Source organism: Trachurus trachurus, assembly GCF_905171665.1.
Source record: "Trachurus trachurus genome assembly, chromosome: 6".
Taxonomy (NCBI): domain Eukaryota; kingdom Metazoa; phylum Chordata; class Actinopteri; order Carangiformes; family Carangidae; genus Trachurus; species Trachurus trachurus.
In genome coordinates this window covers 11,442,436-11,460,395 of record NC_139897.1, presented here as the reverse complement: position 1 = coordinate 11,460,395, position 17,960 = coordinate 11,442,436, and the positions used below count along the sequence as shown (strand labels likewise).

General features: G+C 44.3%; 2 protein-coding genes across 2 annotated transcripts; both read left to right on the top strand.

Moving 5' to 3' along the window:
- The first annotated feature begins 27 nt into the window (after nt 1-27).
- LOC310986809 (cingulin-like protein 1) lies at nt 28-11,604 on the top strand. The gene is made up of 19 exons (XM_083972896.1): nt 28-94; nt 1,652-2,651; nt 2,725-2,819; nt 3,862-3,967; nt 4,074-4,157; nt 4,253-4,401; nt 4,802-4,943; nt 5,060-5,272; nt 5,354-5,560; nt 5,657-5,761; nt 5,946-6,098; nt 6,338-6,508; nt 6,752-6,904; nt 8,655-8,744; nt 9,589-9,672; nt 10,414-10,538; nt 10,743-10,851; nt 10,965-11,128; nt 11,245-11,604. The coding sequence occupies exons 2-19, from the start codon at nt 1,680-1,682 to the stop codon at nt 11,321-11,323; spliced, it is 3,201 nt and encodes a 1,066-aa protein (XP_083829022.1). The 5' UTR covers nt 28-94; nt 1,652-1,679; the 3' UTR covers nt 11,324-11,604.
- Nucleotides 11,605-12,033: 429 nt separating this feature from the next.
- aqp9a (aquaporin 9a) lies at nt 12,034-15,644 on the top strand (the record flags this gene model as incomplete). Its single annotated transcript, XM_083973145.1, has 6 exons — nt 12,034-12,111; nt 12,372-12,498; nt 13,518-13,655; nt 13,893-14,011; nt 14,797-15,014; nt 15,437-15,644. 6 exons carry the CDS (start codon nt 12,034-12,036, stop codon nt 15,642-15,644), a joined length of 888 nt encoding a protein of 295 aa, XP_083829271.1.
- Nucleotides 15,645-17,960: the final 2,316 nt, after the last annotated feature.

Sequence of the window (17,960 nt, the reverse complement as noted above, 5' to 3'; positions counted from 1 at the left end):
GAGGAGGAGGAGGAGGAGGAGGAGGAGGAGGAGAGGACAGTGTGAGCGGAGACAGGAGGAGGAGGAGGACGCAGCGCTCAGCCTGGACACAGCAGTAAGTTTCACCTCAGATCGATCTCTTTGTTAAAAACGTGTTTGCGCCAAGAAAGAGTCTCGTTATTGATCCCGCGGCGACGTGCGGTGTGTGCGCTGTGCTCAGCGGTGAGTTTAGGATCATGGTGAATGTTACATCCTGCTAGTTTCACTTGATCCGTTTCTCCTGGGGAAGTTTTTGTAGCTATCACACTCTATCGTTTAAGCGCTTCAATTCAACGTGGTTGTGTATTTAACTGGTCTATCGGTGTTTATGTAACAAAGTGAAGCCAAGTGAACTTCATCAAGTAACCGGATAAGCGCAGATCAGACAGCAAACAGACTTGTAGACAACCCATAAGTAAATATTTGATGATAAATCACTCGTATACATGAGGTAGCTGTTAAAGAAAAAATAATAATAATGGCGTTATTAGGCTAATGGTTAATAATAATAATTTGTTTCAAATAGCCTAACAGACATGGGCTATTTAATAAGGAAATCCGGAGGGTTGCCAGGTTGTATAAAACCGTCTTGCATGCACTTAATTTTTTGTCTCTTTTAAATGTTTAACTCTTAAATTTACAAAGATCTTCTTAAACTGACAGTTTAGTCAAAATTCATAAATAAATGTTGTGACATCATGTTAGTTAGTGCTGAGTAGGTTTAATTGTGTATTCAAACGGTCCATTTGAGTGGAGTCTCTACTTCAAGAGCAAATGAAGTGTCACAATGGAGAAGACAGACCAAACCTTACATTACTCTTATGAATGACTCACAACTGATCCAGTTAAGTCTCTGTCAGACTTAAAAAATTACAGCCTCAAAACAAGAATTGAAGTTGTCATTGCGGCGTCAGGGTTTAATATAATCACATTGTCCCAGGTTGGAGTCTGGGGACCTTTGTTGCATGTCAACTATTAATACTTAAACTAATAAAGTCATTAAATGCCCCAAGGAAAGTTGAGTGAACTTAATAATAATCATTTATAAAACCAAAGCCTATAAACCTTTTATGAAGGATACCTAGTTAGAGAGTGGCACCAGTGGTTTTCTGTCTGATCTTTGTGAACGCTGCATGAACTACTGTCTGTAGTGGTATTTAAAGTATCCACACTCAGGACGGCGCTCTTGAGAAGATACCGTTTTGTCCGCAGCACAACACCTCTTGTGTTCTGGTGCGTCAGCCTCACAGTAACATGTTTGTTGACAAACATTATCCTGATGTGTCATACCGTGAAGTGGGTGACGACGGCTCGGAGGCCTGGGCCAGTGGCAGTCGTCATACAGACGGCTCACCTCCAGCTGCACAATAGTACACTGTGATCAGGACACAGAAGGAGCTGTTTTCATTGCACAGCAATATCACGCTGTTGTCAGTGTCTCATGTTGGACGAGTGCAGCTGTGCGAGCGAGGAGCTTCCCTGGATGTCTGTCATTGTGTGTCACTGGTGTGGCACTAACCCTGCTCCAGTATTTTGTAAACATCGGCCTCAGCTCCACCAACCTGATGCGTCGGTTTTCAGTTCACTTTCCCACGCAGGATTTTAACTTACCTGTCTGTTTTTTTTCTGTCAGGTCATCTCTTTAATCTAGTGGAGTCAGGATGGAGTCTCACAGGCTGAACGGCTCTCCGGACGTCAGGATACAGAGGAGCTACATGCAGCAGCAGCACAGCCAAGCAGAGAGCCAGGAGAGCCTGTTTGGAGTGAGGGTGCAGGTTCAGGGGTTTAAAGGTCAACCATATGTGGTGCTGAACAGTTCTGGTCAGGAGAGTCACAGGGACGTCTCTGTTATTACTCACCAGGCCGGATACAACCCTGGTATGGTGAGGAGGTCTGTGGATGAAAGACACTCTCCAGCTGAGTCACAGAGCAGTGCGGCCTCCTCCGGGCTTCATTATCAGAAACATCCAGAGATTCTGAGACCTTACGACCCTCAGAGTAATAACCTGAACCTAGTCGTCCCTTCACAGACAGCTGCAGGCGCTCAAACCGGACTTCTTGTTGAGACAACGCAGACCGCTACCATGACCAGACCCAGGATCCCTCTGCCAGCTGAGGGCGCAGAGGGAGAGCAGGTCGAGGTGACCCAGAACAAGGCGCCTCCTTCGGGGGGACACATCCCCGCCAGACCCCCCAACCTAGTGGACACCGACTCCATCTTATCTGTGGGGAAGCTGATAAGCCAGTTCAACAGCAGCCAGCGCAGGGGAAGGGGAGGCCCAAGGAACAGGCTGGACCCAGACCAGTGTCGGAGGTCACGCAGCGCGGACAGCAGTCGGACCTCAGACTCCTCCTCGCCCTCCCCTTCCTCCAGCAGGGCCTCGTCTCTGAAGGCCGCCAGGGGGGAGACCCCAGGTGGGATGTATCCTCCGGGGTCAGCCAGGGCCCGACTCCTCGGCGGAGAACCCTCTTCAGCAAATAAAAGGGCAGAGACCAAGTCCAGTTCACCGCTCAATCACGGCAAAGAGACGCTACCTCCACATGCTGCAAGTCTGCTTCACCGCACAGAGAGACCCTCTGTTTCCAGATCGTGTAGTGACCAGACCAGTGAGTCTGATGAGAGAGATACACAGGTAATGAGGTTTTCTTCAGAGCACAGTTGCCCTTTTAAAGATTGAATTTATTTGCAGTATGTTTTCTGACCAGGTCACTCCTGATCTTCTGAAAGGACAGCAAGAGCTCTCAGTAGATCCAACAGACGACACAGCCAAACAGATACTGTTCACTTACCTCAAGGATGGGTAAGTCCTCCTCTGGTAGCAGCACTTTCACTGTAAGAGCTAGTAACATGTTTGGAAATAATTCTGGTTTGCTTTCTTGCTTGACAGTTAGATGGACACCACTTTTATATACGGTAAATGTGAAGCTACAACCAGCTGCTGCTTAGCTTGGTTTAATTTACGGTAGCTTAGTTTAGCAGCTCTGTTAATTTTGTCTTAGACTAGTTTAGTGTAGTTTATCTGATTTTATTTTATCTTATCCTGTCTTTGTGAGGGCAAAGCAACTATATTGGTTTTGCGCCATTTAAATGTAGGCTTACATTGCTTCACATAAGGCAAAGCAAAAATAGATTAAAAAGTGGATTTAAATTTTCAAAAAAACTCAAAATGGTGAAACATCAAATAATCATCCAACAACTTTGCAAAGTCAATAACCAGTAATGATTAATGATAAAACCGCTAAAATGTGCATAAAATGAAGAAAACATGTGGTTTTACAAACAGTTAGGTTCTGGACTAATCTTTGTCGGGTGCAGACTGTCAAACAACTGAACTAGTTCACTGTAGAGGTGCTTGTAGGCAGATTGTGTTATTATTGGACAGATCCAAGCTTGCTGTTTTCTTTGTGCTAGGCTAAGCTAACTTGCTGCTAGCGCTGGCTAATTATTCAGCACATAAATATGTGAGCACCTCATCTAACTCTTGGCAAGAAGGAATTTAAGATTATGAAACATGAAACTATTGGTTTGAAACAGCTTAATAAATGAGCTTACATTTCCACTTGTTTGAGCCGAGGGTTCAGTGGCGTATCGTACAGTGAGATAAGGGGTTTGCTGATCCAGCTGTGTGTCCTCATACACACAGAAGTCAGGAATGCAGAGCATGAACTTGTTTCCACTGATAAATAACCTATTCACATGGAGGGTTTTCAAGATCCATCACTGCCTATTTTCAAATATGTGCCGAAGCAGGGCAGCGCTGCGTATTTGTTGAGCTGGCAGTGGCAGCATTTCATCATTACAGCCTGTCAGTGTGTTTGTGAAATGTTTTTCTTGCCTCTCAGGACGACCGACGATGACTCCACCACTCAGAGGAAAGTCAACCTGCTGCTTGAAAGGATCAACAAGCTCAAATGGAGGACTGCGGAGAATGTGGAGGAGGAGGAGAAAGTGAGTGTCGGGATGAACCGTTTGCCGGGTTTTGATAGTTGCACAGCACGGTTTGATTTCTTTGTCTGAAACTCCCAGTGATAGGCTACTATCTCTTTTCCTAAAGGGTGTGAAACAGTTGCAGGAGAAACAGGCAGCGCTGGAAAATGACGTGTCCGTGTTGAAGCAAAGACTGGAAACGGAGCTGAAGGTGCAGTACGACCCCATCCTGCTGAGTCACCTCTTAACCACTCACTTCCCGTTCCTGTGCCTGATGATGTACCGTTGTGCTATTGTGTTGCGCAGAATGAAAAGACCCTTGCCAAGGCCTGTGAGAAGGCCAGGACGGAGAAGAAGAAACTTCAGGAGGAGTTGACCAAAAGTCAGACGGAGCTCAGTAAACTCAGGGACCGACTGGCCGAGCTTGAGGCAAGACTTCAGTCCACCAAACTGGAGTAAGGATTCGGCCTCATTCAGAAAAGTTTCAAAGCAAAGTAAAAGTTCTCGCATCAGCTGAATGGAGGGGTATAATTGAGAATTCACTCACTCTAGTGCCAGTAGTTTATGGTTTCCATGGATAGCGAATGAAACCGTTAAGAAATGCAGGACTTACTTTAGCTCAGTGCCGCGTTTTCTTTCACAAAGCTGCTGCTCATACTCTTAGGTCATTCAAGTGGACTGTAATGTGTGATCTGAGGAAGGTCATTAGAGCGAGAGCAGAGTCAAATACCATTTGGATTAAGTGAGCAGATATCTAGTCCTGTCCGGTGCTGCTCTAAAACTTTAAAGCAGGTTTCTATCCTCGACGTAAAACCATGGAATTGAAATATGTGGGTCTCTTCTGTACGTTGTCAGATTGAGTAAGATGAAGGCAGAGAGAGAAAGATCCAGGACGGAGATGAAAGATCTTCAGCAGCAGCTCTCCGAGATGCACGATGAGCTGGATCAAGCCAAGAGGGCCGATGTGATCAACACAGAGAAAGAAGTTCTTCTGAAGGTAAATGAAAGCAGGTGTAGAAACTACACGTGCCAAATCCGTCCGTCAGCAGCTGCAAAGCATCTTCACCGCGCTCCGGGTAGTGACTCTTGTGTCTTGTGATGGATGTCTGTCAGGATATGGCGCAGCTGAGTTTGGACTTCCAGGAGGTGCAGCAGGTGAAGGAGGAGCAGGAGGAGGTGCTGCGCCGGCGGGAGAGGGAGCTCAACGCCCTGAAGGGGGCGCTCAAAGAGGAGGTGGAGACGCACGACAAATACATAGCTGCTCTGAGGGAGGAATATGAACAGGATGTGGAGAAGCTGCTCAGAGATTTAGAGCTGGCTAAAGAGGTAACAGCACAGAGAAATTGACACCTTTAGGTTTATATTTATTTCCCAAATGGTCGTTTATGACTCCAACCTGTCTTTCAGAATAACTCTCTGCTTTGTCAGGAGAGGGTGGAGGCCGAGGGGGAGAAAGGTGCCACTAAGGTGCAGCTGAGGGAGCTGAGCCAGGACAGAGATCAGCTGAGAGCGAAGGTGCAGGAGCTCAACAAGAAAGTGGATCAGCTGCACCAGGCTATGAAGGAGGCTAAAACCACAGAGAGGCTTCTGGAGCAGAGAGCCAAGCAGCTGGAGGTGGAGAGATTTTGAGGTTATGTCATTTTTTTGGTGTGTGTTTTTAATTAATGAGGTTTAATAAACATATCGGGGTTTTTTTGTCCCGTTCCTCAGAGGGAAAAGCAGCAGGTCGAGGAAATGCTTAAGGATGTGAGGAGGAATGAGGAGGAAATGTGTCAGTCGAACCAGTCGCTTCTCACGCGCTTGGAGGACGTGCAGGTAAAGACCGGGTCACTGTTGGTCTCAGAGGGGGGCGTGGGAGTGACCTACTGATGTTTCCTGTCTGAAAGAAGGATTAAAGAGACAAGAAACAGCTGGAGTTGCATTAATGTCACGGCTGATATCATTATGTTTGTTTGTTTTTTTAGCAATGATTGGAAGCTGTTGTCTTGTCTTTTGACAGGGTAAGTTGACCAAACTCAATCATGAGCACCGGGACCTGAAGGAGAAGCTGAAGGAGGAGAGGAAACAAGTAGAGGAGCTGTGGAGGACAAAAACCGAACTGGAGGACGAGAGGAGGCTGCAGGACCGGGCTGTGGAGCAGCTGCAGAGGAAGGTGAGAGGTGGATCTTGACTTTTTTTTTTTTTTTATTAGGCCCAGAGGAAAAATTCAACATTTTTTTTGGAACCGAATGAGATCTAGAAATCTGTTGCCTTAACCTCGCGGTGACACGAGATCAGCTGAAACAGCTGATAGCTCTTGTGCTCGCATAGTTTCTTTCATCTCTCATGTTCACGCACACAAAGCGCTCCACTTATCTCACTTGCACAAGCTCTGTTTATCCGTCCGCTCAGATGAATAGCATCATGGAGGAGTGCGAGGCGTCTACAGATGTGCTTCAGAACCAGGTCGACGAGGCCAGAGAAAAGAGTCAGAGGGAGTTGGCTGAGCTGCGTCGACAGCTGCAGGAAAAGGGAGCAGAGCTGGAGAAATCCCGACAGGCAGCCAAAAAACTACAGGAAGAGGTGTGGTGCTCATTGTCTCTCTGTGTCTCTGATTCATTGGTTTCTGTGTTCAGTTGTCTCAGTGACTGATACTAAGTCAGCAGCAAGGGGAAAAAGAGGAGTTATGTCTCTTTGTTGTATAGCAGGACTCAGATGTTGTAACTTTTCTGTATGATGTCTGATTGATTACTGCCCAATGCCAAACCTCGGCACAGCACCTTATCTTACAGTGTGTGTTTACTCAGTGGTGTGTTCTGTATCCAGCTCCTTCCTCTGCAGGAGGATCTGCAGCGCTGCCGCAGGGAGCAGCAGGAGGCCCAGCTGAGGGGCCAGCAGCTGGAGCAGAGGGCGGAGGAGCTGGAGGAGAGGAACGCAGCCACGGCGGAGGACAGAGAGCGGCAGGTCAAACTCATGGAGGTAAATGTCTGGAGAACTCCCACTCAGGAAACCGACCGAGTGAAGAGTCGCAGTCACAAGAAAAACATGCATCCAAATGACTGGGAAACTCTGTCACAGTTTAAAATGTATGAAACGTGCAGTAACATAGACAGGAGTTAATTATTTAAAAAAAATAGGTAACACTTTATAATAAGTACACACTATAGTATTAAGCATTAGTTAAGCATTAATAAATACTGAATTCTTCATTTATAACGCATGAATACTCATTAGTATCTAGTTTCAATCAATAATGAGTAAAACATTTTTAACTGTGTTTATAAACTACATACTAATGAGTATTCATGTGTTATACATGATGAATTCAGTATTGAATGCTTAATAGTCTGTACTTATTATAAAGTGTAACCGAAAAATATTTCAATATACTCAAATACAGCAACTGTGCAATCTTTTATTTTGATTCTTAAATGGCAATTTATTTACTGGTTCAGAGTTTTACCAACAATTATAACATTTCCTATAATAAAACAATAAATAAAACTATTATTATTATTATTATTATTATTATTATTATTATTATTATTATTATTATTATTATTATTATTATTATTATTATTATTATTATTATATAACTCTAAACCTTAAAGCAGAAGTAAGCGATCCGGTCGTTTTGGCTAATGCTGCGTTCCAGGCAGGCTTTTGAAACCGTAAATTACAGCTTCAAGTCACGACTTACGACTTTGTAGCGTTCCAGGCAACCCACTCGTGTTTTTCCGACCTGTTTTACCGGTGAAAGTCACTATAACGGCCACTCGTAACTTCCGACCCGTGAACTCGTACCAGATCGAACTGGTACCACTTCACAGGTCGGAAAAACACGAGTTACGAGTTGCCTTGAACGCACCATAACAGTCCTCGTCCCTACGTCACCACATTCACGGCGTCCCTTGGCTGCACACACAGCCCTGCAAGCAGAGTGACTGACAGACCCGTGTTTCGGTCCAAACACTCTATGTAAGTGATTGCTGTCGGAAGATATAACTATTTAAGACTTATATTAACACAAATATATCACTTACTTCTGCTTTAAGTTGAAGTTAAAAATAAAAAATCCAGCAGTAATGACCATTGGCATCTAGTAAAATCAAAACTGCACTGGCTCTTAATGGAGCTCACACTCGAGCATATTGCACTTCATCACATGCTCTGAAAGTGTTTATCTGTTCAGGTGCCAGTATTTGCACACACACACACTTGTTCCTGTGAAATATGAGGGTGCTGCGAGGAGTCATGGCAACAACATCTCAGCTCACTGTTTGTCTTGCTGATGACAAAACATTACAGCAGTGACACCAGTGTGTGCTCACTGTTGACAGCGCGCATCGGCCGAGGAAGCTCATGTTTACTGTAAAAAGTTATCAGACCTGTCTGGGTGTTGTCAGGAATCTCCTCTCACCCCCTCACCCACCCACCCACCCCACCCCCACTCTCACTGTCAGACACTCACATCTAATCCACTCTGGATTTATGATTATAGTTTTTATCAAATGTGATGATCAGCGTCTCAGTGTGTTTTTTCCCAGCAGCCTCCTCATGTGGTATTATTACCCAACAACCCCTTTTTCCTCGGAGTCAGTTCTGTAACCACGGCCTCTGGGGGAAGATCCATCACGTTCACTGCTCTGATAAACATTGTTGCATCATGTCATATAAAATGGACTCGATGACTGTCAGACGCATTTTTCATGTCTTCCTCTCCTCTCAGGGGCGGATCGGTCACCTGGAAGAAGATCTGCACGACGAGCGCAGCAGCGCCGACCGCATGATGGAGCGATTGGACAAAACCAAAGAGCAGGCAGGTTTACCCCCTCTCTGCCGTTTCTTTTCTTTTCTTTTTTTATCTACTTACATCTCACATTTTTCTATTAGCTAACACCCATAAATTGTCCCTGAAAGTGATAGAATTATACCCAGTCTCCAGTTTGAACGCCCAGCCAAAGATCTGTTTTTATCATGAACAGATGTAGGGCTGAGTGCTCACATTTCCCCTCAGACACTGAAAGCTGCTGCAGGTTGGTGTGTTTCAGACGCGCTCGTTAAACAAAGTCTTGTTTTTCTTTCTCAGCGCTCACTTTGTAACTGCCCTGAAATATGACTGAACCCCTCAGACTTCGTATACGTTGCTGCGTCTGATCCCGTCATAAAAGCCTCACTTCCTCTGTGTGTCTGCGAAGTAGGCCACCATTCATGGGAGAAAAGTGGTGCAGACTAATTGACACAAAACACTGTTTTGGGAGCGGAGCAAAGACAAAAAACAGCTAACTATTGTGAGCAGCTATTCACACTCCCTTCCCTGGGCCTCTGGATGTTATTAGAGAGGAGAGAGCCTGTAGGTCTGATGTGGCCACAGCAGACGGCATTTCCTCTGGGTTAAGGAATTAAGCAGGAAAACTTTACATCGAACCTGTCAGCATATCCTGCCCTTTAATAACATGTGACAGAGTTTTATTTTTAATAGATGTGAGTGCATATACACATGCCCTGCCCTTGTTGACCCACATTCAGCATTTACATTATGCTGAAACTCTTTGTGTGTGTGTGTGTGTGTGTGTGTGTGTGTGTGTGTGTGTGTGTGTGTGTGTGTGTGTGTGTGTGTGTGTGTGTGTGTGTGTGTGTGTGTGTGTGTGTGTGTGAGACAGATGGATCAGATGAGGAACGACCTGATGCAGGAGAGAGCGGTCAGACAGGACCTGGAGTGCGACAAGATGAGTTTGGAGAGACAGGTAGTGACCTTTGACCTCCTCACGCTGTCAGCAGAGTTATGATCTCCATATCATGTCTGACCACCTGTTGCCAATTTTTTTTATACCTCTTTTTTTATACCTCTTTTACATGGACATTATATAGGTACATATATGATTTTTAAATCTGTGAAATGTATTCTCTTAATCTAATTATTATAACAGCGCATTAGGCTCACAGCACATCTTCTTTCATCCTCACATTTTACAACACCTATTAAAAATATGAGTCTGACAGATAAATCTGTGATTCTTGGATTGTGATGAAAAATCTCAGCTGATGTAGACAATGAGATGTGGCTGAAAGTAGAACTTGTTTTTATGATTGATTATTTAATCAAGCTCACTAGAAATCAATTTTATTAAGGGGGTTAGCATTTCAGGTAAGGCCATCACTGTCTTCCACAGTAACAGCACGTACCTCAGCAAAATCTAAACCTTACATCAAACCTGTGCGACATTTAACTGCACAGATAATCCAAATCCAGCATCAGTATGCTGCTGCCATGAACATGTTAGTGGTGATCTGTGCAGTTTTATTCTGAACTTTCTATCAATTTAGATTCAGTTTTACTCACCAAAAAGCATTGTGTGAATCAAACAAATGTGTTGAATTCATTTCCATCCTCATAAAATGCAAATCTGCAAAGCTGATCGTTTGGAAAATTCTTAAACTTCAGGCTACCTTCAGATTTTGTATGACTGTTCGATTTCCTCTGCCAGAATAAAGACCTGAAGAGCAGAGTGAATCATCTGGAGGGATCACAGAGGACCAACCAGGACTCACTGGTCTCCAAACTCAACGGCCGCGTCCAGGAACTGGAGGATAGGTTACAAGGAGAAGAACGGTGAGCATGTTGTGCACATTGATATCAGCTATTCACTGTTCATAGCTCCATCAGATACTTGGTGGTAGCTGTGGAGCAGTGAACCCACTCATATCACTTTCCCCCCGTGGTTGTAAGAGTGAGAGTATCTGTGGCCTGAACACACTGAGAAGGTGTTGAGTTACAGGAAGCAGCGATGTGATCTCTTGGTGCTTTTGCCCTCAGGGACAACAACAGCCTGCAACAAGCGAACCGCAAGCTGGAGCGCAAAGTCAAGGAGCTGAAGATGCAGGCGGATGAGGAGCACATCAACCTGCAGAACGAGAGAGACCAGGTAGACGCACCGTTCGTAATCGAAAAAGGAACAAAGTCGAGTCCGCCAGGAGCGGCGGCGGCTCGGAGGGCTTGGTTCGTGATTCAATGTGTCACTTTTTGTGAACTCTGCAGCTGACTCAGAGGCTGAAGACGGCGAAGAGGCAGATGGACGAGGCGGAGGAGGAGATCGAGCGCCTGGAGCACACTAAGAAGAGGCTGCAGAGGGAACTGGATGAACAGATCGAGGCCAACGAGCAGCTTCACGGCCAGATGAGCACGCTGCGGACAGAGATGAGGTGACCACTCGCCTTCTGCCATCAACTTTTAATGTGTCTGATTAAATGATGTCCGATTGTGTTCCATTAAATTATGTCGTTTAACTCCAGCGATTTTATTATTTTATCACTGACAGGCGCCGGAAGAAATCTCCTCCTCTCATTAAAGTCGTGGAGGATGATGTGAACGACGTGGACGACTTTGGCTCCGACTGACCGAGGAATCAGCGGTTTATTGGTTTTACACATTAACAACTCAGGTGTGGTTTTATAATTTTACCAGTTGTGAGCAGCCTGGCTTCCTGCCAAGGCTGACCTCTTGTGGCAATATGTGTAACTACAATATAAGACAAACTGATGTTTTACAACATGACAAACTCATGACTTATTGATGCTAAATATTGTTGTTTTCTAAGTTATTCCATTGCTGTGTGAATTAATATGGTGCAACTGATGAATAAATGTATTAAAATGCTTCTACTCCTGTTTATACTCCTTTGAAATAAATCCAGCCACATGATGTTTCTGTAAATCTGAGTTTGTCAGTGACTACACACACACACACACACACACACACACACACACACACACACACACACACACACACACACACACACACACACACACACACATAAACACATAAATAAATAGATGAAATCAGATTTTACAGGACAGCACTCACCTGTCCATCACCTCTGCTGTGAACTTGTGTGTGTCGACACATTGACGGGGAGAGTGCGATGTGGCGGTTGTGTGTGTACGAATGGATCAATGGTCTGTGCTGAATGGCTGCAGTGGTGTTAGAGGTGGGGAGTTGACACGAGCGTTGTGATCATCTCCAGTGGTTCACACAGCTGGACGTCTGGCACATTTAACAGCCTTATCCACAGTGATACATGGAAATACCGGTACAAGAAAAGAAAAGCATGAGGCAACACTGTGCTCTCAAACATGGACTACTCAAGGAGTTCCTGGCAGAGTTCCTGGGGACGTTTGTCTTGGTTGTAAGTAAAACTGTGTTGTTGTAATTTTTTTTTTTGCACTGACACTGATACAGCTGAATGTTTCAGTGAATTTCACTTATGACTGATTTTAAATCTGAGCTTCTCTTCTGTTTGAGATACTTTTCATGAGGTAATTTCACTTTATTATTACAAGCAGCGAGCGACACTAAAGTTGATCCTCAGAGATGTTAAAAAAAAAGATATTGAAGTGAACAGATGTGAGTAAAAGTCTGTTGCTCTCTTTCTCCCCTGTTGGTCAGTTGTTCGGCTGTGGCTCAGTCGCTCAGACCGTCCTCAGTCGAAACACCCTGGGTGAACCTCTGACCGTGCACATCGGCTTCTCCGTGGGACTGATGATGGCAGCGTACGTGGCCGGTGGAGTCTCAGGTAAACACGATTTAACGCAGCATGAAACTCTGTAAATTCATCTCAAATGAACTACAAAACCCTCCTAGCAGTGTTTGATATGGGCATTTGAACTGAATACATGCATAAAACAATTTTATGAATAATTGTTGATGCCACTGAGATCAGTTTCCCACTCTGCAGAAATTGGCATCCTGTCAAAACAAGTCAAACATATCATCAGTTTTAATAATGTAGTTGTTACCAGTTTTCTGTTTGCACAATTCAGCTTCTCTGCTGTGCTGCCCTGAAATACTAATTGTTAGTTGATACAACCTGTGCCAGATCATATAAAACAGTCTGACACAGGTTGCGTGCGCGTGTCACAATCCAAACATTGTTACTCATGCAGCTTTTCAGTTTGTATTAATATAACTTTATGGCTTCCTGTTCAGCCTTGTGCCACCTCCAGAGCTCCGGTGTCAGCAGGAACGTGCCAGCTCTCCGTCCAGATTCAATGAATGCGAACTGACCATTGATTTGTCAGTGTGTTAGAGCATGGGCTCTCCAGGGTCATATATAACCCTGGGCGCTGAATGTCCCTGCAAACCACATTGATCATAGGCTTCGTTCATCTGTCTCTGACAGAGACCAGACCACTGGCCTCCTCTGAGCAGCAGCCACCTCCACTATCACATCAAAAGGACCAATTATGTTTCATAAAGACACACCACATGCTAACTGATTTATTCTATGGTTTTAAACATGAAAACATGAAAAACGTTGGAGGATCTGAGCTCAATTTCATTTTTAAAAAAAGGAGCAGAATAATGGTCCTTTTTTGTTTTTGAATTCTATGATGAATTTCCAATTTGTGGCCATTATTCTTCCTCTGTGCTGCTGAACATACATAACAAAACCCAGCACCGCCCTGGGGGCTGCTCCCCTTCTGCTGCCCCTTGTAAATGTGACAGCCTCGCTAATGATGAAGAGGCTATCAAGCCAGACACCCCCCACCCACTGCACCCTTCTTTCACTCTGCTCTTTGTCCTCCGTCCCAGGGGGCCATGTGAACCCTGCTGTGTCTCTGGCCATGGTGATTCTGGGCAAATTGAAGATTTGGAAGTTTCCCTTCTATGTCATCGCTCAGTTTCTTGGTGCTTTTGCTGGAGCTGCTGCAGTCTTTGGATTATACTATGGTGAATATGTGATATGTAACTCTACTCTTATACTGCTCATGCTTATTGAACCACAACTGTTGGTAATGATCTCCAGAAGCTTTAGCTTTAAAAAAAAAAACAACAAAAAAAACAACCCAACCATCTCAAAACTGAAACTTGTCATTATTGAGCTTTCTCAGTAAAAATATTTCAGCTACATGCTCATCGACCATGAGGTATTTATGGATGAAAGCAACACATTTGTCCTCTGCACAGATGCTTTCATGGACTTCACCAGTGGGATTCTGTCAGTGACAGGAATCAATGCAACAGGTCACATTTTTGCTTCCTACCCTGCGAGACACCTGTCAGTCCTCGGCGGCTTCATCGATCAGGTGAGCTCCGGTCGCTGCGACCCAATGACCTCCCCTCTGTTGTGACCTGCCGCTCCCACTCAGCCTCAAAATGCTGCAAAGTCTGGCAAATGTGGTTAATGCAACATTGATTGCCCCAGTTAGTCTGAGAACACCCCCACTTTTGCTCAGTTTTGGGTCTAATGACCCATTTCCTGGCTTCCACCGGGAGGTCAGATCTATACTTAACACCATTTTCAGTCTGTTTAGTCGGTGCACTGATCCAAAAATAACTCGGTCTACCAGATTAAAACTGTTGGAAACGACATCAGGTGAACAACTGAGAGAAAGCTAATTAGTCTGACTGTGCTCATGTTAATAATTACTTTGTTTTTCTGTGTGTAACAGACGAGCTGAGAGGTGAGGAACAGAATGTGGTCTGTAAATACCTGAAACATTAAAAAGATTTAAATCACTGAGATAAGACTCAGTGGTTTTATAGAGCAAAATGTTCAAAGTGATTTTTAATGTATTCAAAAACCCTGATATCGGTACCAACTACACAGCTTCATTATTTTCTTATTTATACAGTATGTGTAGATTCAGATAGACACAGCTTTACATACATTAATGTAAATAAGATTCCTCATTCCTCACAGAAGAGGAATGAAGAGAAAGAAGTCAAGGCGAGATAAACAAGATGGCACAAAGTTCAAATAATGATGAAATAGAAAATCAGTCGACACTTGGGAAGTTACCAGTGTTTGTTATGATGTTTTGGAGTTTAAATGGCAGCGTATCACCTGACTGTGGTTCTGCTCCCTCAGGTGGTGGGGACGGGAATGCTGGTGCTGTGTATCCTCGCTATCATCGATGGCGGGAACATCGGGGCTCCTAAAGGCGTGGAGCCCTTGGCCATCGGACTGATCATCATGGCCATCGGCGTGTCCATGGGACTGAACTGTGGCTACCCCCTGAACCCGGCCAGAGACCTGGGACCCCGACTGTTCACGGCTGTAGCAGGATGGGGGATGGAGGTTTTTAGGTAACTGTATAACACAGGGAGACAGATTAAGATTCTGTTTTTAATACATTTGATTCTAGTTAATATGAGCTTCAGGTGTCATACACTTAAGTTCAATCAAATACAGGCAAATATACTGTATATGCATCAGCCTTATCAGGCTGTTGAACGACATTATATAATGTTCATCTAAATGGATGTTTACTAAATTAAAGCATGCATTCACTGAGATATTTATTGAATTAAACTGGTGAAGGCCTGAGCTGCTGACATGAGTCCCATACTGTTATATAATGTCACATGCACTGGACAGATACTGTCAATGATCCAGTGATGGCACCAGTGACCTGCAGTGACCAGTGTGCCAGCTGCTGGACCGACTGCCCTCCCTCCTCAGTTTAACTCTTCCTCTCCTCCCATCCGTGGTGTGTTTTTTTCCACAGCACTGCAGACTACTGGTGGTGGATCCCTGTGGCCGGGCCCATGGTGGGAGGGGTCGTCGCTGCCGTCATCTACTACCTGCTCATCGAGCTGCACCACCACCAGGACGAACCCGAGAAGCCCCACGAGGAGGAGGAGGAGGAGGAGGAAGACGAGGACGACGAGGACAGCAGTCTGAAGGACAAATATGAGATGATCACCATGAGTTAAGGGGGGACGTTAACCTCCCGGACTGACCGGTCAGATTCATCTGTTTTCACTGTCAATCAGATGAGAAACATCCAGCACACCGTCCATCTGTAAGGACAGGCTTCCCCTGTCGCTGTGCTAAACCCATTAATAGGCTGTAGTTACACTTCTGATTGACGTTACGCTCTGCAGAGACAAGCTTTTTCCGGCTCAGTGATGGCGCCATTAAAAACCTTCACAGGTCAAAACACAAAGTAAAATCACATAGGAAACTGTTTAGACTGAAAAACTGCAGCTAGTGCCACGGAGAAAGGGGTGTGGATCCTGTCGTCCAGACCAATACTAAGCTGTGTGTCTCCTATGCTCTGCATTTTCACTTTTTTTATGTTTAATGTTTCATAAACACGTGGAAATCTCAGTCCTGCTTCACTTTTCAGACGTCTTGTAAATACTGCATTGTAAATATCACAGTTCATTTGGATATGCTCTTTACACTCGACATGCATGCCAGCTTCCTTTTAGGTTTGCTCCTATCTTTTTCAGTGGTTGTGTTGCTACCATCTGTATATCCACTTTAAAAAGTCTCCTTTTTTTTTTTTTTTAGATGTTACTTGTAATTATTTTTCTTCTTTTGCAAACCATGAGGAATCCTCCTTTGTGTTCATTATTATAATTTGTATTTTACTCAATGTTGTTTTGTCTACATTAAAGTTTCTACAAATATCAATTTAGCCTCAGGGCCTCATTTCCCATCATCCATTTCATTCATCACTGACAGCCGAACAAGTTTGTTGACGTGGTTTGCCTCTCGGCATTCACACTATTACCCTCGTATATCCTCATGCATCCCTTCAATTGCTGTGTTGGCTGTAATAATCTACGTGACGAAGTGAAAGAAGACATTAACAGCCACATGAATCCTCCGAGTAAACCTCAGTGGCAGACAAGTACATTCATTAGTCTCAGACTGAACACCTTCAACAATAATTGCGGCGACGTAAGTGATGGATTGGTTGTGTTTAGATGATGCGATTGCAGATGCCGCGCTGCAGTGTCAGCTCAGAGCACCATGACCAAACTAATATTTCCTGTAGGAGCTGATCACTCTAGTTAATGTCCCCCTGCACATCAAGGTTGATCTGAGTCACATCTGGGTGTCTGGCTTTAAGTCAGGTGGTGATGCGCTCATAGATGGAGAGTGAGAGAACACAAAGTTTGAGAGTCTGTGAAAACTCCTCACAGCTTTGAATTGGTTATTTTACCTGAGCAAAAGTACCAATATACAGGGCCGGTGCTAGGAATTCTGGGGCCACTGAAAGAATACTAAAGTGGGCCCCTGCTTTTCCACTTTTTTTTCTTAGACTACGTATGTATTATCATTTTTTATTTAGCCTACTTTGTTTTGATACTAATGCAGCATTACTATGAGTATTAGTCAGGGTTTTATGCAGAATAATTCAGTTATACAAAGATTAGACTACTGGGGTTTTTTGTGGGCCCTACTGGGCGCTGGGCCCCTAGAATTATCATCACCTTTCTCCCCTATACAACGGCCCTGCCAATATATGAATAAAAAATATTCAGAGACCAAGTCTAGAATTTGCAAACTTTCTCCAGGCTCCACAAAAAAATATTCAATGATAAATCCTGTATTGTTTATTTTATATACCTTATATATTGTGTATAGGCTATATCTTATAGACTGCTTGAATATGCTTCATATTTTAGAGGCTCATCATATGCTTTTTGTATACATTTTAAACTACAAAGTAATCAGAACTGACAGAAGTATGAAGTAGAATACTACATCTGGACTAGACAAGAACTTCTTTTGTGTACTTGAGGAAACATACTTTGTTACTTTATATTGCCGTGGCACAAAAAAAGGGTCTGGGATGCCTTCAGGGACATGTAGAATTTGCCTGTGGCAGTATAAAAAACTTAAAAAAGAAGAGGGTCTGAGATGCCTTCCGGGACATGTAGAAGTCCAGGAGAAGAGGTGGTGGTAGAAGAGAAGTAGGCAACACAAATTCCTCCTTCACCTTTCATGTGCACCATATTTCAGAGCCGGGGTCACAGGGGTCACTGGCTGAACAGCAGAGCAGACAACAGAACCAAATACTCACCACTGAAGGCGAAGTATCTGACAGGTGAGGTGTGGAGCTGCAGTGTGCGTTCATCATCAGACTCCAGCCTGATGGTGGAAGGAACCAATCAGGTTATTGTTCATGTCAGTGAGTTGTATACACAGTTCGTACACTGACCAGAGAGGAAAATAACTTTCTATGGACTGAGTGGCAGCTCAATAATGATACATGTGCAGGTGCATGTGATGCT

Excerpts from the sequence above, each read along its gene's own strand:
- LOC310986809 (XM_083972896.1), top strand. The coding sequence starts at position 1,680 with ATGGAGTCTCACAGGCTGAACGGCTCTCCGGACGTCAGGATACAGAGG. Across the intron at positions 2,820-3,861 it reads TTCACTTACCTCAAGGATGG|GACGACCGACGATGACTCCA; the intron begins GTAAGTCCTCCT and ends CTTGCCTCTCAG. Across the intron at positions 6,905-8,654 it reads GGCAGGTCAAACTCATGGAG|GGGCGGATCGGTCACCTGGA; the intron begins GTAAATGTCTGG and ends CTCTCCTCTCAG.